The sequence below is a fragment of the Aphelocoma coerulescens genome, chromosome 9, assembly GCF_041296385.1.
Source record: "Aphelocoma coerulescens isolate FSJ_1873_10779 chromosome 9, UR_Acoe_1.0, whole genome shotgun sequence".
Taxonomy (NCBI): domain Eukaryota; kingdom Metazoa; phylum Chordata; class Aves; order Passeriformes; family Corvidae; genus Aphelocoma; species Aphelocoma coerulescens.
In genome coordinates, this window is record NC_091023.1 from 9,773,757 (window position 1) to 9,800,929 (window position 27,173).

General features: G+C 36.6%; 1 protein-coding gene across 1 annotated transcript in view; it reads right to left on the reverse strand.

The window, feature by feature from the left end:
• Positions 1-27,173, reverse strand: part of CUL3 (cullin 3) — a 56,096-nt gene that overhangs the window by 13,216 nt on the left and 15,707 nt on the right. The window contains exons 2-9 of the mRNA XM_069023932.1: positions 23,869-24,066; positions 16,423-16,536; positions 9,565-9,725; positions 8,165-8,279; positions 6,669-6,897; positions 4,899-5,044; positions 1,838-2,014; positions 695-865 (exon numbers count right to left, since the gene is read on the reverse strand). Coding sequence (XP_068880033.1) covers positions 695-865; positions 1,838-2,014; positions 4,899-5,044; positions 6,669-6,897; positions 8,165-8,279; positions 9,565-9,725; positions 16,423-16,536; positions 23,869-24,066 — 1,311 coding nt within the window. The remainder of the gene's footprint in view (positions 1-694; positions 866-1,837; positions 2,015-4,898; positions 5,045-6,668; positions 6,898-8,164; positions 8,280-9,564; positions 9,726-16,422; positions 16,537-23,868; positions 24,067-27,173) is intronic.

Consider the following 27,173-nt stretch of genomic DNA (forward strand, 5'->3'; position numbering starts at 1 on the left):
AGGCTTCACTCACTGATAGAATAGAAACATAAAAATCAAGGATCAGTGAAGTTTGATTTTAGGATCCCTCTGCTTCAGAAGTTCTCTAGTTATTTGTCATGCCACTTAGGAAGAAGCTGCAATAGAACTTCCTTTAAGGTCTGTTCAACTTTAGGCTTTATTTTTTCTCCATCTCTTGGTCTATTTAATCCATCTCTTGGTATTTAACCAGCTAAGGAGAATGTGTTTCTAGAGACTGATATGAAGGTATTTTTTTCCAAACTACTTAACCAAAAAGGAATTGAGTATTATCACCGGTCTGCTGATGGAGGCAACTAAAAAACACCACCACCAGCAGTAATAAAATTGCACTGTGAATAACAGAAAACCTAGGATAACACAGTCTTATCTTCAAATTCAGTCACTGCAGTTGTCCTATTATTGAAAAAGTTTTAAACTTCGAAAAAAGATTTTATTTTCTAGATTGCACTCTCATCACAGGGGCTTTTCAGTACTTCCTTCCTTTCAGTTCCATGAAAATATGTGGAAAAACCCTTTGCATTTTCGGTTGAGGCTTTCAAAATCAACTCTGTATTTAGCACCAATCAAGACTAATGTTATCTATACATCTCATGTAAAACCAGAAGAAACCATATTTATGTAAAATAAAAAATAAAGAGAAAACCCCCTAAAAAGAAAGCAAGTACTGTTTTACCTTTAATTTGGAGATCATATTCTTCTCAGAATCATCTGAAACACTCTTGTTTGTGAGAAGTCTTCTTGCCAAGTGCTGCTTGTAATAGCGTTCAAAAACATCTTTCTCTTGCATAAACCTGAATAATACCATTGCCTTATCCAATATAGTTTCTACTTCTTGCTCTGTTAGCTGTAAAAGAAATAATTTGTTGGTTTTTAATCTTCCAGCACAAGTGTCTTTACACAACCTACATACTTAAAGTAATTCACAGCAGCAGATGGTCTAACAGTAGCCAACAAAACTGGTTCACCATATGACTGACAGCCGAAAGAATGGTGCACAAACTCAATAAAGTGGAGTAAGAAATAAACCTAAAATGAAGGGAAAGGCAAGAGAAAGGGAGAAGGGAAACACTGAATGGGTAGAATGCCTTGATAAATACATTAAAAGTTCCTGTGTAAATTTTAAAAAGCTCTGATAGAAATCAGTATTAGGAGTATGAAAAGTTAATTTGGAATGAAAGCTTTTAAGACTTGTTTTGCAAAGCCCATCTAGTGCCACAACAAATAAAATGATAATTTGTTTTATAAAAAAATAGAATTTATTATTTGATTCCCAAAGCATAAGTTGCATGCTCTAATATTCAGTTTTATTGAGAGTAACTGAAGCCTCAGCTGAACCATCCGTCCAGTTCTGGGTTCTGTACCTCAGAAAATTACATGAAAGAAGCAAAGACTGAAGGCAACAGATGTACTTAGATGACAGATACGGTAATAGACCCCTGGTATCTAAAAACAGTTAAAAGCTGCAAAGTCAAACCCTTTTCCCTAACCAGATTAATTTTCAAAAGAAATTATTAGATACAGAGAGCAGCTTCCAAACTATACATATATTTAAGGAAATTATATGTAAGGTTTCAAAAGAAGGGAGCTGCAGAATCTACTACAACCCAATTGTTTTTTGAGGAAGCATCTGCTAGAAGTAGTTCAGGTATGCTGCTTCAGAGGTAGGTGACATGCCACACAGATCTTGTGCCTGATTTTTCTGTAAGTACTGTCATTTCTCTTAATATAAAAATAATTCTTAGAAAAGTAGCTTAGTTTAATTCAATCCAAGTTTACACAGCAAAAAGCATGATATTTTGAGTTGATTTATACTTACTCCCTTGACTCCCTTTTTCAGCTTATCATCAATAAATAATGAGAGGTACTCTGGAGACCTGGAGTTGAGGTTGAGGAAGTATTCAAAGTCACCCGCAATTGTCTGCTTGAAGAGCCGATCATTATTGAAAGATTCTTGAAGAAAGCGATCAAACCTACTCTTCAAGTCCAGTAAACCCTTTCAAAAAAAAAAAAAAAAAAAACAAAAACCACAAAACCATTTTCACTGCTATGAAGTTGTAAGCTGGGAAACAATAATAATAGACGAGGCCATAGACAAGACCAGACCTACAGTCAGAGGTTCTGCAATGCTCTCTGTTCAGCATTGTTAGAAACTATCTGAAATTTTGTTTCCATTTTTACATTTCTATTGCTGCCATGAATCTCTTATAGAAGCAATTTTTAGATAAACTGGCTAAAATATTGGTGTCAAATACTGGTGCAGTTTGCTGTAATACACTTCTCAGATAAGAAAGTTTTTTAAACATCCTTGTTAAACAGGTTGATTTCCTGTATTTTTGAATCTGCAACTTAAAGGAGGTATTTGTTGCACTCATTAAGCCTTTTCTATTTCAAACAACACGGACAAAGTCAGTATCATAAACACAGCATCGGGGAAAGTTGAGGTTAAGCATCCATTAAGTGCACCCCTAGAGCTACGCAAGTTTTAGGAGAAAACACAGTGCAACAACAGGCCTAAACTTGTCAGCGTTTTTGTTTTCCTCTAATTTAATCCAGGGACATGTTCTGCATTATTCAGTTGCGTGTTTCCTGCTGATTCGGAGTCACTGGGCGCATGTGAAAGTTAGATACAAGCACCAGGGACCTGAACTGAACCACTTCCTCTGAACTAAACCATTGGACTCCTAGCATCATTTTTAGGGTTTGCACCATCTTCACCCAGGGTTAAAGCAACTGCATATAGAAGGCGAAAGCATCTTAAAATCACCTGAGCACCTTGCTAAGTACATATGACACACAGAGGTTATAACAGACAGTATTTGGCAGGCAGGGGGAGGAAATTTCACTTGAGAGTTAGATTTGTAATGGACAACCACTGCCTGCAAAAACTGTTCAGGTTAAATGGTATTTAAGTCTCTAGGTTTTTAAGAAATAATTCATATGCGGTTACTTAAAGAAGCCATTCAAGAATAACTCAAAGAAGTAGTAATGTTTCTTAGGAACTCACCATCTCACTTAAAGGAATGATCTTTAGACAGGCTAATTAATGCGTATTAGAAATTTTAAATTCAAAGTAAATCCCACTATCTCTCTGTTTACCAAGGTTAGCTCATGTCTCCTCTCCAGGAGTACACCATCTGAACAACCTGGTGTTAAACAGGAGAAACTGTTAGTACCTTGAATTACAAAAGCATTTCAACATCCCTTCAAACTATTATACAAAGTTTTAAATCTAATCCCCTGGCAATGCTTGTGCAATCATCTCACCAATTATGCTCAGGGTGATGTCATGTTGTGGAACCAGTGCTGAGCTATGACGGAGCTGTTTTTCTTGATGATTTAATGCAGCTTCTATGTCTGTCTCCTTAGTGCTATTGTCCATGACAGATTCATGTGAACATGGCTGAGATGAGAAGAGCAAGGTGGTTTCTCAATTCATAGGTATTTCTCTCTGCTTCCATCACCTCAGCGGAAGTGGTGGATAAACCTTTTTGGGGGGTTTTCAGTAACTGAATATCAATCCCTGCCTGGGGACATCTTCGTGAGATGCTGGGGTCCATACTGAGGGACTGAGCTCTGCCAAAGCACATGGGAATGGCTGCAAGTCTTCCTCAGCCTCTTCGCCTTTGTGACAGGAAACCTTGATAACATCGTTATAATTAAGTTTCTATATCTATCTTTCTCAGTTGAATTTTTTATGATACCTCTTTAGGCCCATGAGGAGTGAAAATTACTTCAAAGTAATCCAGATACTTATTTTCCACATCATTTGCACCCCCTCCCCCCCCTTTTTTTTTTCTCTAAATCACACCACCACAAATGTAAGAGTCCTTAATCATTACACCTAATAATTTTTTCAAGGACATTCTCTCTTCTTTTTTCCAGGCCTTGAAGAGGTGATTCTTGTTCAAGCCTGGTAAGAAGTTTGCTTCAGCATTGCCAGAAAATTAATAATCCAATCAAAAATGTTTTTATACTCAAATGGCTTCTTCAAATAGTAACCAGTTCTAGAGCAGTTATTGTTTTCAAACAAAACACCAGAGACTGACAGACATACAATATTACATGTTTCTCACGAAGAACAGACACAAGGACTTGAACCACACATTTTTGAAAACCTCAATGTTTAATGAATGCACACCTTCACATTAAATACAAAACATCTTCCAGCTATAGAAACACAGCTTTAAGGTTCAATGAACTCTAAAGGTTTTATATGCAAATTTCAAACCATCTTCTCAGAGACAATGGAAGAGAAAAGATGACAAAACGTTCTGAAGCATATTTTGTGATCTTGATAAATTAATGGTGCACATCACTTAGTGAGAGAGAGAACAAGAAAGAACACTCACATCTTTAAACATGCAGACCTGTTCTGTTTCTCAGGGAGACAGAGAATGGAATGAGTAATTTGTTATGACTGATAAACACTCATCTCTCAGTCACAGTTAAGCTTGCCATGAAATATTGCCATGTGATTTTTGCCTCAATAAACACTGATAGCTAATGTTACATAGAATTAAACAAAGTGGACACTATAAAGCTATTTGCCAGCAGATGTACAACTCACTCTGGAGACACAGCATTTAGGGAAATCCAAGAAGTTCCCAGCAGTTAGAAAATTAGGCTGAATATGCTGTTTATTAAAAGCAACTACTAAAAGCACAAAAACTTAGTATGTGCTTTCCAAGGAACTTAAGTAAGAGTTCTAAACATATCTGAAGGTTCAGGGAATGTACATTAAAAAAATGTATAAATTTAGCTTAGTAATAACAACCCCTTTTGAATCAATACTAAAGTATATGTTATAAATTGTGTAGGTGGTGAACTGCTAATACAGAGAATGTGGGGAAGAAAAGGAAGTTAAATACTTTAACTACCTGAATGTAGTCAACTGGATTCTTTCCTTCTCCCTCTTCAGAAACCAGTGCTTTACCTTGCTCTCTCAGGTATGAGCTCATGCACTCACACATCGTCTTCAGACCATTTGGCACACGGCTGAACAACTTGTACATACAAGCAAGGTCTGCAAACAAGAATGAGACATTATGCAGGACACCTCTGTGTGTTACACTTCTGTAACTCATTCATCTCAGAGCTAAAGCAGCCACTTGAGCCCCAGAAAGCATCCTGTAACAGCTCAAGCATAAGATTCTTCTAATCTCATCTTTCCTTCAGCCCTGACAACATGCTGACTGCAGCAGCCTCAAAATGAAAAGCAAAGACTGTATCCAATTATTCTAGGTTGTCTGTAGCAGGGAATCTGTCATTGCTGACCTCCAGGCAAGCAAAAGATAATGCTAATGCTGAAGGATAGTGAACCTATTAGAACTTCAGCAAGATTATGTTTCCCAGTGGTATTTAAGAAGGTAGCTCCCAAGATTATAATTCCCAAAATCAAGCACTGTATCAAAAGTTTGGTGGGTTTTTTTCTTGTTTATTTTTGGGGTTTTTTTGTTTGTTTTTGTTGTTTTTAACTAAGTTAAACCGAATAGGACAGGACTAATGAGAAGCTTGTTTCTGCATTAAAAGCAAAACCTGGTAAAAATTTGGAGTTTAATGTGTATTTGTCTTAAAGCCAGTCATATACTTTTACACTATGTTTCATCCACCTAAAATACTGAGAAGTGGCTTAGGCTAAACACTGCTTTCCAAAAGAACAATCCATTCTTGCACATTTATGCAAAATCTCATCTTCACAAAGCAGCATTTACACTCTACTATTTATCTGAATCAAACCAAGGCCTATAAAAGTTAAACAAATACCTGTATTTTATTAATAACCTTCAATATCCTTGCACCCTCAGCCTGAAGGTTATCTAAACTGGATATTAAAGAAAAAGTGATTAAGTATAGTAAAATCACTTTCTTTCTCAACACAGTAATTCTTTTTTTACAGCTAGGAAATGTGCTCACTTTGTGCTCTGAATATCACCTAGTAATTGTGAAGCTGTTTTAATGAACAAAGGCCATTAATCTAAGCAGCAAGGCTGTTCCCCATTCTCATGGCTTTAGTGTGGGCACTCATTTCTAAATATAGATACTACAATCCCTCTCTTCATTATGCTGCTTTAGAAACTTATGTACTCTTTCCATAATAACTTTCATTCAGTCACTCTGTCCCACATTAACGTCTATCAGGGAAAAGCAAATCAAGCCAAGCCCTTCTGTTTCAACCACTTCCTTAGAAACGGCCAACTCCTTTCTGCAACAATGCTCCCTCCCCAAGAATTGGTCCTGCAATACTTTTGTTTAAGTCTTTTACACAAGTATTTCTTAAATAACTGCCCATGGGCCAAAAAATGTGATGCATTTTTACAAATACATATTAGAGGAATGGAAGTAATAAAATGGCTCATGGACAACTGGTGACAAAGACCACTGCAACAGATTTGTGCTTTTCTTATGAGATACTTGGTTTACCAAAAAAGTACCTGTATCTGGTACTAAATAGAAACAAGTTAAGTGTATGGGCTCTGTTTTAAGAGCCATCTAATAGTCACTGAGTATTCTCAGATGTTTGCAAAACAGAGTCACTAAGTGTTTCCACAACTGCACAGGAACAGAAATGTTAAGCTTGACTTATCCCATATTTAAAAATAATAAGCAGTATCAGAAGCATTTGTGTTTCACCAGTGATGCAGTCTTACCTTCTGTCTTCCCATTTTTCAGCATATGAACTAGCCCAGAGTTCTCCATTTCCACTATAGTTTTCATATGCTTGGAAATAAGCTCCCTCTCAACAACTTTCACAATGGGTTCTTCTGTTGATTTATCCAGACAATGCATCACCCGCTCTATTTCTTCATTAATTCTAGCTTCTACTTTCTTTATATATACAGAAGCACTGTTTTCAGCTAAAAATTTCTGACTTTCCATCTGTGATTAACAAAAATTAATACTTTAGACTTTTTTGTAAAGGGTAAAAAGAAAACATGTCAGATCCGCATTTACAAGCAAGTTCAAATCAAACACAGCATGTCCAACACATCCAAGACTTACATACACACTTAACACAAAATAAAGGTTCTATTATGCTAAATGTGGTTCATAAGGGGGTACATGCAATATAAACAAGGTATTTTTCATACTAAGGCAACCCAAGCCAACCTAGTTTCTAGTTACTGACTAGGGTTTTAGCCACAGGTTCAAAGAAAACAAAGATGGGGAAAGGGAAGGATCAAAAATTCCTTCCAAACATCAGTTTATGGCTGTTCTCATTTTCTTTACTGACAATGTTGAGCACATTATTTCATGTCAAACTGTTTTTATTCATACTGGTCAGCAGAGCCTTTGGAGAAAAGATGTCTTATTTTTCGGGCAGAGCTAAGTAATAGAACTTAAAAGAGAGGAATTATTTTTCTTAATTTTATATAAGCACTTATGAAAAACTGAACACAATGACATTTAAATGGCTGCGCAATGTATACTTCCGCTTTGCAAGGAAGTTTGGAGGATCAGAGCATATGACAGCTGATCCTGCGTAAGAACTGGGAGACTCACAAATTACCTTATCTAGGTATATTTTAACGTGATTTTAAAATTTCTATCAATTTCCAGCAATAGAAGATCATGATTACACTCAACAAGCACTCAACTGGCTTTCTCCCTCCAAGTATCTTACAAAACAAAAACCTCACAAAATATTTGCAATGTATTATTTGGTGGCTGATCAACAATTGCAGAGCCACTTGGATATGCTTAATTCCTTGACTTGGTTTATTACAAAAAATAACTCACAAATGTAGGAACTATGAAGGAAACAAAGTTTCCTCAAAAGCAGTTTGACAGGTTTCCCATCCTCAAACAGTTTGAGCCTTTCATGCTACTGGCATTTCAAAAAGACTGGGGGCAAAGCAGAGGTAGACTAAGTTACATGACATAGCCTAAAGCAGGCGCAAGATTAACATGATGATTACTTTATATGTTATTGGCACCCATGGCTCAAAACTACATTCAAATTATGCTAATTCTGTAAAATCTGTGTTACTTTTTCCTGCAAAATTAGTGACTATTTTTCTTATTTCATTTAACGGAGATGGACATACTCTTCAAAAAAGCAACAAGTATGTTAAGTACCACCAAATCTGACAATTCCAGACAGAAATAATAACATTCCAAATATGGTATTAGAATACTGCTGTACCTGAAAAAATTCTGCAGACATCTCCAAAAACGGAGCCTCAAAGTCTTCTTCATAGACTGACCTTCCTTCAAGACCTAGAATCATTAACATCTGGCAAGCATTTCTTATTGCGCCTCTGCCAAAAAGTAAGTTGTTAACAACTTCAGAAATCTACATGCTTGTAAGACAGAGTACACAGCAGAATAACAACTCATAACACAATATTAGCTTTAATAAAAAGTAGTAATAGAAAGTCCATTGTAATCTCTTCAGCACATGACATTTTCAAGAACACTACAGCAGCAAAATTGTATGGTTTTGTTCAAAACTAAAGAGCTGACAATATTTATTAAGCATTTTAAATGCAATAACAAGGACACAGGTCTCAAGTTCTACTAAGTCATAAAATGATGAAGAATATATTAACATATAAGAAATTAACCCAAAATACTACTTCAAAGAAAACTGCACACATAGGTCAGAACTGAGCAATTCAAAACAATTGCACACATGGAAGTTGCTATGCAAAGTTTGAAGCTTTTGGATGGTTGGCTGTTTCAAAAAAGCCAACCATACAAAAATATTAAAAAAACTTTAAAACCCCCAACTGAACACAAAATAAACACCACCAAAATTCAAATATATCAGCAAGTTAATGAAAACAAAATAACTGCATCTAGAAAAAGATTCCACTTTCTGGCAGCAGGGGACAATACACAGCTGTAGCTGGGGAGTACTTTTCTTTTCCTAAATTGCATGTTAGGCAATCTTAGTCAGAGAACTGCAGCCAGGTAGCAAGGAGTTTACATATCCCTACATGCAACAGCTGTTCTGAAACTGGGGAAGCACAGGAATACTTGCAGATCTGCAGTTCCTTCAGCTGCAGTTATCTGCAGTGGGTGGTACAAAACTTCCACTTCTATTAAACCAACCAATGAAGCTGAGAAACAGACTTAAAACTTAAGAGATGCAACTAAACTGCTGAGAAACAAACCGATCAAAACATGAAGAAGAGGAATTGGAATTAAAAGAGGAAACATCATAAATAAACGAAAAGGTACAAGAAAATTAAACAACCTCTAAGTACAGGGGAAATACAAGGTAGCAAGAGGAGGAAAATTGTCAAAACTCTGCTTTGTGATCAAAAGCTCTGGCACAGCATGATAATGGAGACATTTGATGAAAGTTTTAATAAGAAACCACAAGATAAATATTAAAAAATAGATTATCAAGCTTCCCTGTTTACCATTATGCTGAAATATAATATACAAAGAAATATGTTACTCCAGAATACAGAGAAATTTTAGTTGTGATCAAGTGTGGTCTTAAGTAACGAATTATTTGTGTATGTTCCTGAGTCACTCTTTAAAAACTGACAGGTATTATTTACAACCAAAGACATTCACTTACAAACATCTTACCTGTCTACAACTTCTCCTTTCCTCTCTCTTGCAATCATATCCAGCAGAGTTTGCCTCAGGTGATCCCTGATACAGCCATAACGTACAACTTGATCTCGAAAAATTATCAGGCCCAAGTTGTAGACATTCTCCACGTTGTTTTGTTGCACATATACTCGGTCCTACAACAAGGGCATAAACAGCAATAAAATTGGGAATTCACTGCATCTGTGCTATTGAAAAGCACAAGAGATCAATTATTTCCCTGTTGTAGAACTATGACCAAATATATTTCTTCCCCTGTCTTAATAGAAAGAAACTATGTATACCCTCAAAATTCAAAATCAGTCCCATTTTCCAAAACTTCATTTACACTGGAAGTTCTACTTGGCTTAGGAGCATAAGTCCAGCATTTATGACTAAAGCATGCCAGAACAGATCTACAGCCTTCCCACTTTTTAGTGTGGGTGCAGAGGAATCTCCAACTACTGACTAAATCCATAGCACTATCTGCAGGAGGTTTTACTTACCTACTCAAACCCTTCCATCCATCTCTTTCTGATCTTTAAGAAAAATGATTTAATTTCCCTCACCCTCAGTCTTCCTACCACTCCTTTTAGGCAAAAAATAGTCAATATTCAGTGAAATTTCCTGAAATAGCATCATTAGATAAAGAGCAGCAAATATAGAGCTAAAACATGAAGAGTTATGATCAAAATCTTTATGGATTAGTATTGCAAAATTATACATAAGGACTTCTGTAGACATCCTTCCTTCCACCCTCCCCAAACTCACTTTCATTCAACTTGAGCAGTATTTCAAAACCTTGTTATGTTTCATTATAATCTTGCCCATACACACCCCCCCCAAAAAAAAAACAAAACAAAAGAGGAAGAGAAAAAAGTATTTTTACGTTTTAATGTATGTTTAAATTCTATCTCCCTATATAATCTCTGTCTATAGGAAGGATCAAGTTCCTCAACTACCCATTTTTTATCCACCTACCTTTAAAAACCAATGCTGATCCTCAGATCAGCATTTAAAGACTGCATAGCCCAAAATCCATCATACAGAATTGATTGAGAGTGCTAAGCAGACCCTGAGTCTCTTACTGCTACCCAAACAAATGCTCCAAAAATTTGTCTCTCCTTTCCTCTCTCCCAAATCAACTCCGAAAAAAGGAAGGCTGTTAACAAAGTCACTAGCAGGCAGAAAATGCATGTATTTGATTAATAGCCACAACTAGGTCAGACCACTTAAAACAATACTAAGAACAGAAAAACTGAGTTTTTACAACCCCTTTCTGAAATAAGCAATCATTATTTTTGTTGATTTCTGTCAGGGCATAATCCATTCCTCTAATATCATAGTTTGGGCAATTACTAAAAATACTGCTCTGCTACCATTTAAGCATCAGGACAATGACATCAGAAAAAGATGCAAGTTTTGTACCCACTCACAAATCTGGCTGGGATGAGGTTTTATAAAAATGTACATAGCTATAACAAAACAATAATACTAAAAAAAAAAAAAATCAAATTCTATAAAGGATGATGGTCATTTTACGAAATTAAGTATAAAAATTAGCTTCTCCCCTGGTTCTATCACTATCTTAAGTGCTTTATCACATTCAGAATTAAGAGTAAAGCTACTCAAACACCCGGAAAGTGAAACCATTAAAAGAAAAAATAATATGCTTCAGACAGTGGAAAAAGTATTTCAAAACTGTACGTTTACATAAATTCCACAATTTCAAAAAATAAGAAGGAACAGATAGCACACAATTTAGCAGCTGAATTCACATGGCAAAATTCTTCACATACTAACTATATGCCAGATTCCCACTTGGTGACCAGAGGAAAGCAAAACACTGGGTTCTGCAATTAATGAGTGATTTCCCACTCTCTGCCTTCAGACAGGCAGCACTTAATTTAAATGAAAAAACAAGATGGGAACAGGTCAGATATGCCTATTCTGTGGTTTCTGAAGCAAACTCAGCTCTGTCTCAGAGCAAAACACTTACTAATTGGTCTCATGAAATCAGTTCAGTGACTTGTGGTGGGCTAGGTCTTTGGAATAGGTTACTTTTGTTTTTCTGTTATTTAAAAACAGGGTTGTTTATTTTACTTCCTTATTTACACACTTGCATCAAGAACAGAAGTAAATGTGATTCTCAAGAAAGACAAACATAAAATACATTTTCAAAGAGATGAAAGAGCAAATTAAAAAGTAGTGTCTAATACTATATAACTTGAAGAAAAAAGAATAGAATTATTATTTCAAAAAAATATTCAGGCCTCTGAAGCACAGGCAGCGGGGTATCTAAAAGGATTAAAGCCACGGCCATGACTCATCTGCATAGCTTCTGTTGTGGCAGTGCTAAACAGTGCCATTGTGAAATAGTAACTCCTCTCAGTTTATCAGCAGCCTCTGTAGTAAGCCAGACCTCTCTACAATACCCAAACCAGAGCAGCAACATTAACACTTCTAATCCTGCTGATTTGCTCATCCTTGGTAACAGATCACATTTGCGGGAAGCTCTCCCAATCTAAAAAAAGAATCATAGAAAGCCCCATTTGGGAACAGGTTTGACTGACAAGGCTACACACTACTGAACAGAAATCACTTCCCACAGAGCGAAGCAGTGGGTGCGTAAAGGTAAGAGTAACTTTCAGGAGACAAGGATGGAGCTTCAGACAGCAATTATCATAAATTACAATCCTGCTTACACTGCAGAATAATTCTGATCTGAAGTCACTTACTGTAAGGTACCAATAGTCACATTTTACCCATCTCTGCATGGATGCACTGCCTGGAAGATGCAGCAGCCTTCAGACACCCTTGAGTATATAAAAAAGTGTCTTTGATCCTAGTTCTGGAAATAAAAATAATACTTCTCCCTGTTACCTTGTGTGTAAGCCATGGACAATGAGAGTCACATATCCAACCTGTCAGTGCTGGCCTAAAAAAAGACACCAGCTTTGCGCACAGCACAGATGAGAAGGGAATGCTCTGCCCTCTGAAAAATCCACAGCTGTATTTGCAGGAGCAATTGTTCACTTCTGACAGTGTGTAACTGGCACTACCCATACGCCTGTAATGCAGCCAGGGGTGTGACTGCTGAACTCGCATACCTGAAATTGCTTTAAATTTAACAAGCATAAGTAGTAAAGAAGAGACACCACAGAATCCAGTTTAACCCAGTTTCCATTAGACATTCTAAGAATACACATACTCACACTGCTTGAAGAAAAGCCCAAACAACTCCACCTCCACTGCTCCCATTCCATAGAGCAGCTGAACAAACCCTATTATAGGTATATTTACCTACACTGCTGCTGTGAGGCTGAATTGCAGATATGTCCAAATGTACTTCACTACTTCAACACATCTTAGTACCTGACTTGACTTAGGAAAGATGCTACTTAGCACATGACTTTACTGCTTCAGTGCCTCACTGCTTGTTGCAGACAGTGCCAGAATTTACAGAGTGTATTACATCTACTCTGGCACCAATTACTGCAGCCTAAACATGTGAAAAGGACGAGAGCTCGTGCTATATCCTACAAAATCCAGTGGAACTATGTAAACTTGAAATTCAGTCAGAGAAACTGGAATGTCTCAAAATAATCAAGACGAATCTTTATTGTGCAAAAGGTTGCAAAACCTCACACTGCACCTGCAGCAGAACTGAAACCAACAGACTTTTACCAGAGAGTAATCACAAGAGACAAGGCAATACACATTTTTAAAAACATAACTATAAGGCAAACTTGAGAGTGTCTTGTGGAAGAGGTTCTGCATGAAACATAAAATCCTGCCATAACCTCAAACAGCAAGTATTCTAGTCATTAAGCATCATAATGCACAAACCCCACTGTACAAAACAAATGCCTTTCTAAAAAAGATGCATTTGAATTGATTTTTATTTTAAAAGTGGCAAAATTAAACAGAGGAAAGAAATAAAGGTGGTTTGGAAAGGTGTTTGTTTTGACTTAAATCATAGAGGAGCCAATGGGTGAAACAAAGCTGGAAAACAAGCGTGGTATTAAAACAGATAGTTTAGTTTAAGATGTAAAATCACTAGGCTGAAGCAGGAATTCAACAGAGTAAGACCAGAATTCAAGAGGATGTTAAATGTTTTACTTTCACTGATGTCACAGTGTGGCCTGTTGGGCAATAGGTGCATTTCCTGAAACTGGTGGGTAATTGAGATGGCCTACAAAATAAGAGAAGGATTGGGTCATGCTTTACTTACAAACAAATGATAATTGCATATACTTCTCCTGGTAGAACACAAGCATATCAATTTACAATGCCTGGTGACCAAGGTTGTACAGTGTTTGGTGCTTTTCTTAGGTAAAACATTTTTAATGTCAGTTATATTAGATTTGCTTGAATAAAAATGTATAAATTACTTCTGACCTAAGCATATCATTATAAACGTATACGTCATTCAGACTCAACATCAGAAAATAAGAACAAATCATTCCTTATTTTATAAAGTTCTTGAAAATTGTTTCTTTGAAAAGCAGCCAGGTCTGACCTTTCACAGGTGCTTTATAATTTTGTGATATTGGCAGCTTTTCCAAACCTTTTGAATGAACACATATTCAAGACTGAAGTTTCTTATTCTTAGTCTCTTTTGAATGAAGAGAATTATGTTTAACTCAAGAGAACATCCTAGTGACAAAGGTGAAACTGCAAATCTCTGAAAATAGTCCTCTTTTAAACCACTGCTTATACTTGACTTTGCAATCAAAGCATGTATTATTGACAATTTGTCTTATGTACCTCCAAGTCAAAGAAAAGGAGGGAGTCTGCCCATTTGTATTAGGTCTTCACACTAGATAGTTCTACCTAATAAAGATTAAAACTATAACTGTAAACCCCATATTCCATTACAGAAGTTTAACAAACAAACATCAGTGCCCCTAAGTTTAAGTAAGCATTTTGAAAGAAATTTTGTTCTATTTTTACTATTATACTATAAATATATTTTATTATGGATTTTTTTTCTGTTTCTGTGAGTCTTATTTTGGTACAAGGAAAAAAAAAATCTGTGGGAGGCAAACAATTAGTTAAGCAGAGGCCTCAGCTGAACACCCACTTGAAATAATTAGGAACTGTCAAACAGCACACAGAAGGCTATGTAGTCCTGAGATCCCCAAGCTTGTTTATTATTCTGCTCTGAATCTAAAAGATAACCAACCAAGTTCAATTTACACTTGTAGGAATTTTTCAGGTTTCCATCTCCTGAAATTTTGGTGAAAAAGAAAAGGCTTGTTGGATGTTCGAACAGCACTTGCAAGCTTCAAAACAAAGTCAAGGCATTGCTCTTCTGTGCACAAAAAATACTTAGGAAATGGCTCTCCTGTCCCTCCAGGAGTGGTAACTGAAGCAGGCAACCCTTCCTCAAAGGGAAATATTTTGGCCTTAGTCAACCCACTAGAACAAGGAAAGCTTATAAGCCAGTTTTCTCTGCCACTGTTTGAAGGATCAGAAATGTATTGATTTTAAGGGCAGCAGATAACATTGCATTATCCATTACTTTGGACCATCCAGCACCTCCTAATCTAATCATTACCTATTCTTGAATACGCCTAGATGCACATAGCAGCAATTGATTTGTATTTGTCCTCCACAAACAGATCAGGGAGTCCAGGATCTCTCACAGCAAAGACAAGTACATCTTCAAAATAATCTGTCCATCTGCCTTTTGGCATGATAAGACACACAAATCATTCAGTGTCACTGAAGGCATTTTATCCAGCACTCTGTTTTTTGATATGTGGTCTTTTACCTACTGAAATAAAACAAACCAACTCCCCCAACATGAAGGCCAGTAAATCCATTAAAAAAAATTATGTTTGTGATTCTGTAATTACTCTAAATTATTTAACTTGTACTAGCTTATTGACCAAAGAGGACTTCACAGCGAATACAAACGTGGTCAATGTCACAGCATGAGATCTTTAACAGCAGTAAGGCAAGATCTTAACTCCAGTTGTTCGGCAAATAGAGTACAATTCCAATCAATCTGCTTTTTGGACCAAAAAAGTCCATTATTGTCTGTCCTTCACTGTCAAGTACTGAATCAATTATTATATTCAGGATGATATTTTGGAGGGAAAAAAATTTACACAAAAAACACAGCATCTCAACACTTCCTATTGAAGTCAAAATCTTTGTCTAGAAGCTAAGCAAAAGTATTCTCCTGCATCCTAGAACACCCCCAGCATTATGGGAATTTTAATACATACAAACTATCTAAAGCATAACAATCCAGACACAAAAATGTCAGGCCCTCTCTCTTAAAAAAAAAAGCCTTTTCCATTGGCTACAGGTAAGAAATTGTGAGCATGCAGCCAAAGATCACATTCTATGTACATTGCTTAATCTTCTGCACAAGTTCTTCATGAACAGCAAAGGATCCAACCAGAATTTAACATTCAAGGACACACACTGTACCCAAGTTATCCCCTTCAAATCCTAAAGCTTAAAGAACAACTACACTGGAAGTTTCAGGAGGCTTTACTTTCCACAGTAAGAAAACACCACGAGCTGAACTAACACCTAAAATCTGCCAGAATGGCTCTGACTAGCTTATTTTGTAAGAACTGCAAAGTTCAACTATTTTTTAGATCAATTTTTCAAGTGATAATGAGATAACCTAAAAGATGAATCCAATTACAATTTTTCAAATGCCTGCAGCAGTCTTGCATGCACACAAAAAATTCTAAACAAGAGACAGAGAGCAGTCTTTGGAAAAAGACTGGTAAGCATGCCTTGGTTTTCACCCCTCTAGTTTATTTGCTTGGATTTGTCAAAGACTAAATTTACTACACTGTTAAATGTGTGAAATAACAGAATACCCACCATATACATCAGAATGTCTCTAATCATCACCATTGCTGTTTGATGATCATTCCACGCTTGGTTTAGTGTTTGTAGAAAGTTGTTATTCAAGGAGTTTAACACATCTTCTCGCACCTGAAGGAAAAAAAAAATGCATTGATATAAACTCAAGTCAGCTTCTCCTGGAGCATTTAAATCTTAAACTTAGCTTCAGCACAAAAATTCTTGCTCCTCTGTGGATGTGAATTGTGCGAAAAAGCTCTTGCTTTTCCTGGGTGCTGACTATCCCTACCTCTTATTTCCCTTCTGTGGAAAAATAAGTAAGAAAAATCATGCTAAAAACAAGAGAAACAAAATAAACACGGGTTTTAAATTTCAAAGGAATTCCTGAAATCTCAAATGTTAAAAATAGTCTTTGACAACTCCTCAAAGCTTTTATTTCCTGTGTTGTAGTGTTTCAATTGCTGGTAATTTTACTATCACAAGTAATTTCAGAACACTGGGTAGCAGCGGTAAATGCGACAAACAGGAACAAGTACAGGTGGAAAATGGGCCATAATGACATTTAGAGAGACAAGCTGAGATAGCATAAAGATATAGCAAACAACAGTTCTGCAAGGAACCAACTGCTTTGTGAAGACCAGACTCTTACATTAATACCACCAAGAATTCATAGAAAAAAGAAATTCATCTTTGTTTTTTTTGAATCTATTTTCAATCTGCAAGTTGATCTGTCTCCTCAACTTCAGACTTCATGCCTCTCTGCCACTACTTTCCCTACTAATAAAAAAAACCCATCCAGTTTCATATTTTGATTTTCACAGTAGGCATACACTGCAGGGCTCAAACATGAAACTAATGTCAAAGAGAATGTAAAAAAATTGTATCAGAGTTAACAAAATGTGGGAATTGACTTTAGACATAACATGCAAAATATATTCTGCCTGCTGTTGTAACCAAACAGAATATTCACATTTATAGATTTGCATGGATACTTGGCTGATAGCGTAAATTTCAGTACAGAGGATCATAGAGGGAAACAAAACACACATGCCAAGCAGCCACAAGCTGCACCAACATCTCATGCAACCACCTCTTCAACCACAGGCCTCATTCTGTCATTTCAGTTTTATGAAGTTATTAGGCCAAACCAGGGTAACAATTCTGTCTGCTACACTACTAGATACACTCACAAACTTAGATGAGCCAACTAGAGACAGAGCATGGCACATCATCCAACACAATGGTCTCAAGAAGCTCTGGAAACTTATCCCAGTAATATTCACCTTGTTACTGCATCCAGGCAATAGAAGTATGCCTAGGTTGTTCAAAGCTTTATTACATCTTCAAACACCTACTCTGCAGACCTGAGCAAGGCCTCTCTTTCTTGCTTTTGGAAAACATAATATGCAGTCATAAGCACTGCTTAGCTGCCTCATTCTTTCTGATCACGATCATCATTTACCCTCTTGTCTCCCAAATGTGTGCTCTGTTGTCACCCAATCTCCATAGTTTTTAGCCAAAACAAATATGCATTAAAAACTTCAGCAGACATACTTGTGAAGAATATGCAGAATCTCCCAGAACAAGAGAAACAAACATGACATGGTTGCTTTCATTTCTTTGGTCAGTTTGGAAAAACATTGGAAACATTATTTGGTAGCTCATCCACACTGATAAAATTTACCAAAGCATGATTAGATTATAAGCACAAATAACCAAGGGTAGTTATTGATCAATTTTATGATACCCTTTATTTTAACAATGCAGAGGCAGTGTGCTTTATAATTGCACACATCCCACATCCATCACACTAATCCTGCTGGGCTAGCCAGTGCCAAGTCACACACCAACTGGTAACAAAAGGAGTGGATACTTGCCACGAGGTAGCAGTGACAACCTGCTTCCAAGCAGACACCAGCATGATCTGCAATAGTGGCACTTCTGCTCCATATGGTATGCCACGTGGATTTCTGGAAATGGGATTGAAATTCAAGAATGGGTGCTGTACAACAGAACTACCCTCAGAGTTTCCCTGTGAAACTTCTCAATGACATCTTCTAGGTTTATTTTAAACTGCAGAGAGGTTTGGAAAGCTTTCCTTCAGCTGCTACAAAAGCCAACCAAACTATTGCCAAGCAAATTATTGCTTACAACAACTTTCTACTTAACAAGTGTTCAACACATTCCTTGTATGGGCCATTAATTCAGCAATACTACAGGGAAACTGCTATAATGCACAAAACATCTTAGCCATGCAAAGGTGCAGAGTCACACAACCTTGGTAGAATAAATGATCTGAAGTAAAAAAATGCGTATGCCCACACTCTTTGAACAAGAGAAGAGACACAGCTGCTACTCTGCCAAAGCCTTAGAAAATTTCAGTCTCAAAGATTTTTATCAGCAGAATATTACTTTCAATGAGCTGAGATGGTAGTGATTTCTGTGACAATATTTGCAGTTACAAAGTAAATTGAAGGGAAAGCCAGCTTAAATAGGACTGTCCATTTACAGATTCACTTGAAAATAAATTAGCAACTTGATAATATATGTAAGGTCTTCTTACAGTTGGGGCAAGGATGAAATCTTGTGTATAACTTCAGGCTCAACTGTATTTTATACTGGATACAGCTCTTCAGGAAATACACAACCCTCCCCCCAAATAAGAGTAGCTTGTTGGCATAAGCTTTCAATACCTTTAAATAACTCTTTATTAAGTGTACATAAAGAAGACTTATGGCCTACTATTTCTTTCTTACAGTGCCTGGCCTGATGCAGCAGCACAAATAGTTCAATTATGTAATTTCCACTACTGTAAAGACAGCTATAACCTCCTGAGGGGAGCAGCAGTACAGAACAGCACTTTCTGAACTAAGGCCTCAAGCTCTCAGAACTTTTACCATAGTTTCTTTTAGAAAAATCCAAGTAGTCTAAAAGATAATATTCTAAAACCTTAGGAGTCCCAAGTAGGTTAATGGATTGACTACCAGAAATGTCTGTTCATCCCTGCAGCTGCTATCCTACTGCTGAAAGGAAAAAACAAATACTGAAGAATACTGAGGATTCTGCACTGTTACGTACTTTTGAGCAATTCCCTCACATCCTTTTGCCCTCCATATAATAGCAGACTTGCTCAAGATCATCTGAAAACATCATTAAGAGAATATAAAGGCAGATAACACTTCATACATTGTCAGTCAGGCTCACAGTACACTCTAATGCTCAGTAGGTAATTTGCCTCCTACACAACTTCTCATGTCATTCCTCCCTATTTCATTGATGTTATGGAAATAATTTCAAACTCCCTGATGGAGATGACTCTCATCTCTTCCTTTTCTCTGCAACAGTAAGAGCAAATTTTAAAGCTTGCAAAGAATCCCAGACATAACTTTTTAAGTCCCAGAGCAGACACACTTCTTTCAGCCTATACCTGCACAAGCACCCCACAGCATTCCTTCTGCACTGAACACTGCCACCATGACCAGCTCTGTGCCCTCCTGGCCAAATGTGTTCTCACATGCCTACGTCTACTGTTATTCTGAAATAGCAGGTACTAGACAGACCCCTGAGGGACTGATGGCCATCGGGACTCTGAGCCATTGACCACAGCCAACAGGTGCAACCACCCAACCAACTTCTTATCCATTTAACTCCACTCATTGAATCTCTCTCTTTCCAATTTAGACAGAAGAAGGTTTTAGGGGGCCATGTCAAAAGCTTTACGGACCTCTAGAGAAATGACATCTGTAATTCACTTATGTGGTCACTCTTCATAGAAGGCCACTGTGTTGGCCAGGCAAGACTTGCCCTTAGTGAAACTGTGCAAATCACCTCCGTCATCCATGTACCTTACCATAGCTCCTAGGGGGATCTGTTCCATGATCCTCCCAGACACAGAGGTGAGGCTGACAGGCTGTAGCTCCCAGGTTCCTCCTCTCTACAGTTTTGAAAGACGGGTACAATGTTTCCCCTTTTCCAGTCACCTGGAGCTTCACCTGACTGCCATGACTTCTCAAATATCATGGAGTGGCTTGTCAGCTACATCAGCCAATTCCCCTCAGGACTCTGGGCTGCACCTCATTGGACCTCACTGATTTATGCATAAAAGGAACATTAAAAATATCCTGTAAACTTTTTAACTTCAACTTCTTTTTTTACTGTAACACAAATGATGTTGCTTATCATCCAATGGTTTAGAGAGCTGTAAACTAAGCTCTGTGTGTTTTAAAAACACTTAACATTTGTGTGAAGTAATAAGACTAGGCTTGAGAAGTGTGAAGGAAGACCATCCACATCAAACTACAAGATTGTCAATGGGCAAGAAAGGGAGAAATCTGTGAAGTACCAAATGCACAGGAATTAAATACTTGAATTAAGATGAAAAGTTTCAATACTTTCAAAATTCAACAGTATTTTTAAATAGCTCTACATGTACTATACTTAAAAATAATGATGTCAATACACAGGTAAGGACAAGTTTTAGCATGTTCTTACCCCACAGTAAAAACAAGATAGTTCAAGACAGCTGACTTCTCTCAGTGATGCAGAGTACCTGGCTCACTAGTGCCGTCATCACACAGCCAGAACCTGGTGATTTGGAACTACAAACCATTGGGGTCTGCAAGTCTAAAACCAAGCATACTTGATAGTACCTCACTTGCATCATCTTGTCTTGATCATATTCGCACCTATTATTTCATTTACAATTAAACAAGCTGTAAAGACAGTGCACTGTATAATGTTTTCTTGTTGAGAAGTTAAATACTTTTCTCATTAGTGTTTGGTTATTAATTAAAACGCTGAATAAGCACAACTTTCACCTGGAAATTAAATAAGCATAAAGCACAAATACAATTCTTAACCGTGCCTAGCCAAAAATGAAGGCTTGTGCTTTCCAAGCTTTAAAACTACTTGTAAAAACAACTGAACATACACACTGCCTCTACCTAGTCTCTTCATCTATTGTAAATTAACCAGCATGACTGGAATACCACAGGAACACAGATTTTTTTCTAAAAAGATAACATGGAGATGTGGGCAGCAAATGACAATTATGGCTCAATGATTAATGCAATTTCAAATTTGGGGTTGGCTCCTCAGCAGTGCTCCCTGAACTGAATATAGTTCTTCAGTAAAATCTATTCATCTGAGAACACTTCCATTTTTATAAAAGTTATGAAATTTAATGAACAACATTTCAGTTGGCAAAATTCCCCTCTTCTAAATTCCAGCATCCATCACTGATTCTCTGAATAGAAGTCTTATGAAGACTTGTGATGAGAGCATTTATTGTTCATTAGCTACTTAAAATTTACCAGAGAATTGCTCTTGGAAAGAGACAGCGAACATAAAAGATTTTTCTAAAACTTCTATGAAAAAATGTGAGGTTAAACAAAACTTCTTTTTTATCTATCTTACAACAAGTACTAATGGCACAAACATAAGATGTCATTATAGAACTGATCCTATTCTAATGCACTTTTTTTCCCATACTTCCATCTGTAAGTGCCTCAACATAATGCGTCGAAGCAAACATTCAAAAGGGATAAACATGATTCTATGTAAGTTTTTGTTATTGTTCAGAAATTTTTGGCGTAAGTCACATTTTTTTCAGTCTTTTCCTTGGATTATTTAATTTATAGGCTGGCATCATCAGAATAACTCAGCCTCTTTAACTCTACAGCAATTAACTATTAAAACTCAGACTTTCAAAAAGCTTTGGTCATCTATTTTTATGTTACCCACACATATGAATATAATTTGATTAATCATATTAAAGACCAGAATACTAGATCATGAGATAGAGAAGATTTTTTTAAAGCATCAGATACAGGAATATTAAGTATCAGAAAGGCACTTCTCTACACTGCTATCTGTGCAAGTCCCCTCAGCCTCTGCACTGAAAGTACAAACTCAGAATCTTCTGCTCTTTTGTCAGCCTGCCACAATCAGCACTTCAGAATAATTAATTCTGCAAATGCGTAATTTTAAATATACAAAATAGCTGGGAACTAAGATAAGTTGCAGAATACATAGGAACAAAGATAAAAAACACCCCTCAAATTAAACCGGGATAAACTAAAGCCTAGGAATAATAAAAAGTTTAGTGTCATGATTATTAAGTGCATAGGCACATACAAGAACAATGCACAAAAAGCCTCAGCCATTCACCACATTTTATATGAATAGTACAGATTATGAATGCACAGATAATGAAACCAGAAGTGTTTGAGAGTCACAGATGTGCTACAATTATAGAAAAGAACTGCAAATTATTTAGCCACTTCATACTTCATAGAGGATGTCTCCTCTGGCACAAACAGTGAAAAAGCCCCACATTCAAAGCAGTTTCACACTGTACTTGTCTGGACCACACCTTTGAAAACTAAGATTGTAGAAAAGAAATAACACATTTCTCTGCCACAGCAGTAACTCCGGTTGGAATGCACAAAAACGTCCCCAAGCACCCTGCTTTATTTAGCCGTAAATCTCCTGTCCATTCTCTGTAATTCAGCCAGAAGTAATCATCCAAGACACATGATGGTCTCTGACTTTCCTTCTCAGATCTTGTAAAAACAGGACAAAAACTCGGATACTCCATCTGAACCCACAGCCAGTATATGGGGTCAAAGTGGACACGTATCTCCCTGCTATGGATGTTTCCATGAGGAGTAAGGCAGGCATCTCCGATAGGCTTAGAATCCTATTGCCACTAAATATTATCTGGAGTCCTAAAAAGCGAGTGTTAACTTTTGCCACTTACATATTTATTAATCAATTCTAATCTTCTCTCAAAGACTAAAGAGGTGATTCCATAGTTTAACACAAGACCTGACGATTCCTTTTCTCAGATGATACATCTTCAGAAACAGAAAGTTTCTGCATGTCATTTTGACTTGACTTACATGGTTTTGCAAAGGCTGCCACGGCAGAGTGTGAGTTACTCACGACTTTTGCTATTGCTGAGCTGCTGGTTTTGAACAGTGCCTACCGCCTCTTCAAATAGCATAATCCCAGCACAACTGTCTCATTAACTTGTGAATTAGTTCATTAGCCCATAACAAACAAGCTGTTACATTAGTATTTATTTTGTTCCACAGATGAAAAAACTGACTGGCAATCAACACAAAATTTGCCTAAGAAAGTCACAAAATGCCACCAAAAATGCCACAAATCTTAAAAAAAAAATTATCAGGTCTTAACAGTTTTTCTTCAAAAAAAGTTGTTTCCTGTTACACATTTTCAAGTGCTTCCTATGGTCTGCCTTCCATCAGTAACTTATAACAAACAGTACCTGGAACATGAAATCATTGGAGCTTGATGTTAGCTCCATGCTACCATTTTTGACAGAAGCTACACAACTGCAACACAAGGTAACATAGTAAAGTTAGATTTTCTGTCATTTAAGTAACTGTTCAGAATTCTTCCATATAAAACACTTCTATTTTAATTCATAAATGGACAAACCTTGTTTATTAGATGCTCAGTGACCACTTCTCTTAGTCCAGTGTAGAGTTTCTCACCATGTTTATGCAACACCATCGTATAAGCATTTCTATACAGCTCTTCAAAACTGAGACCACTATTGTTCTTACGCTGAATCTCTTGGATTGCATTTTTCAGAAGATCCCAAATGCTGTTCACATATTTCTCATCCATAGTCATCTGTAAAAATAAAACATTACATTACTGTTTAGAACAAGAAAAAAAGAATATAGATAATGAGGTAATTGCTCTGCCCCATCTTGTTGATTCCATTATCACAAGATTTCCCAAACTTTATTAAAAGAAAAACAGTATTTATGAAACTAGTACAGATTTCAAGGAGTATTTATAAAAATTGTAATTTGTAAAAGTTTAATGGTTTTTCATTTCAGAGCTAGAAATCCCCAGAATCCAACTCCAGAGCCTTTGCAGGTGGAAAGGCAGGTAATCGTGGACATGAGTCTCTTCCCTACTCTTCTTCCACAGTGGTAACACTGATAGATAGTTAACTCTCATTCCATATTAATACATTATTTGGCACCTCATAATCTGTACTGCTTAATCTGTTATTCAAATGCTGTAAACTTCAGTAAATACATGGAAAGAAAGAAAAAAGAAGGATTCAGGAGAGAAACTCTTACAAGAAATAGTCTCAATACAACAGCAAACTTGATCTAGTACTTAGTGTGAATCATTTCACAGCACTGCTTTACCAATGCAAAGGTGCTTCAGTATATGATGTTTTATAGATAAAGCAGTATCTGGGACTGCAAGTAAGTGTAGCAAAAAAAAATAAATCAGATTTCAGTATTGCTTAAAGTCTGTGATTCAGCCAAGTTTCATCACCCAAATGAAAAAAAAAAAAACCAAACACTTTTAAACTGAAGCACTTTAAAAAGCAATGTTTAAAGCTAAGTTTGGTTTAGTTTATACAGAATCAGGAACTGATTTATCATTTTATAGCTAAAGAAAACAGCTGAAGAGAGAAGGGGGAAAAGCTGCTATTGCCAGAATTACTATGAGAAGTGAAAATATCCCAGAGTCTATCAATACTGTCAAAGTAGCCTTGAAAATAGGAACTGAAAGTATTAAAAGAATAAAGAATAATGGTGTGACATTATAGAGGAAAATCATGACCAGCTCTAATCTACCTCTCCTCCTTCCACCAAAACACACTAAGTGAACAGGGGAAAGATACGAAGACTAGATTGACTGCATTTGTAATCAAACACAATTATTTAGCAGAATTTTTTTCATTCCAAGTATATTTTAACATCTGTTTTCAAAATATCATATCAAGTTTTCTAGGCATGATAAATAATAATACAACTCACAATAAAGATAAGCCATTCACTTCCTTGGAAGGGAATGGGCTTCTGAATAAAATCAAAACAAGACACACCATCTTCTATCCTGCTCATCTTTTGGAGTTTTGGTTAAAAACAAGGCTTTTTATTATAAAAATAATCCTATGGCTACTTTTTGCACTCCTCTGATACCAGATCCGCTTGACTACTAAACTCTATGCACCCCAAACTTAAGATGTGTCATTACATATCAAAAAGCAAAACCAAAATAAAATCACAAACACGTTGAAAAAATTTTAGCTCCCTATCTCCTAAAAGCCAAGCCTCAAAGTAACAGAGGAATGGTGGATGGAATGTCACAGGTCCCTCCACAGTTCTTCCTCATTCTGCTATGCACAGCATTAAAAGGTCAGTAATTTTGGTTTTAATTTGCATTTGCTACAGTGGTGCTTCTTCAGGGAAGTTATTTTCTACAGCCTTCCTGAACCAGCAATTTTACAAGTACTGATAATGAAGGCAACCATTTAGAGTTGCAGACAGCAATCCAAGTAAAAGCTTTTCAGCTTTCCTTTCAAAAAACCAAGGTTTTGTTTTCAAACAAAGCAGAGACTCCCCTTGCTAATCAAAAAACTCTCAGCCAACACAACCTTTTTATCTCAACTGCAATTTAATTGCACACTGTATTCTAAGAAAAGGTATGATCTGTAAAAACCAGGCAAATCACTGTGCACTAGTTTGCAGAGGTTTTACAGTGGTCCTGTTTCTGGGTTGGTCACAGTGAACATATCTATATGTTACATACAGAGATAAAGCAGCACATCTGATAATTCAGATCCATTCAGCAAAAAGCTAAAAGTAAACTGTTTAATTATTGTATTCTTAATCCAAATGCTATTAAAAAGATAAAGGAATGATTGCAACATTATTTGCTCACAAGTCCCTGAATACAAACAAGAAAACAGAGCTCTTTGCCACTTAAAAATTGACACACCACGATCTACTCTGAAAGCACAAGAAAGATCCACAGAAGGTAATTTTAAGGAGTACACATCTCCATAGGGTAAATATGCAGAAATATATGAAAAAGTATTATAAAATTATCTTATTACCTTTTAGGATTAAGCATTAAAAACTCTGCTTTTCAATGCAGCTTCCTATTCTGCTTCTGACTCAGATTAACATCTGTGAGGTGGTATGGGAACAGGTTTGCTCAAGTTCTAGGGTATCAAGTTAGAAGAGCACTGCCTTCCAAAAAGATCTAGCATAACTAACTTGTTTGCAGCAGTGTTTTCTAACAAAGCAAAGACTCCTAATACTTTAAATAATTCCATTCTACTTGGCAGTAAGTCACTGCAGTAAAGTTTGAGCAAAAATGTATTATTTCCTCTTTGATGCTGAAAAGTTGTTTAGCATTTCAGCAGAAGAGGTCTTCCTGTATTCTCAAGGGCATGCAAGAATTGCAATGACTAAATCTATTCTTGGATTATTTAACTCTTAGGTTTATCTCTTTTCATTCTCATTCCTTAAATCAGGCTTGTAGGCAGATTTAAAATCCAAACAAACAACCAGTAAGTTTTTGATGCTGCTGGAACACTTTTTTCATAATTCTCTACAAAAGCATCTCTGAAAACAGAACTGCGATCCTAATCCCCCAGTCTGACCCAACAGTGAAGATTTATGCAACTCTCTAGATCCCTAGCAACAAAGTCTGTAAGTGATCCACTTCCACAAATACAAGATCAGAGCCCCGATGTTTTCCCGTGTTCATTCCCAGATTTCTTCTAATGGTTATATTTTATAAGGGAAATCCACAGCTAGAACACAGTTGCCTTGCTTGTGTCTTGTATTCTTGCAGATTTAAGCAGAACCCAGACTGCTGCTTCTGCTGGTCTTTGAAAAAACCACACAGGTTTGGAAAGGCCTTCAGAAGGAAAATCCCAGTAATTTCAGTAGTGTCTACACCCAGATTCACCAAGATAG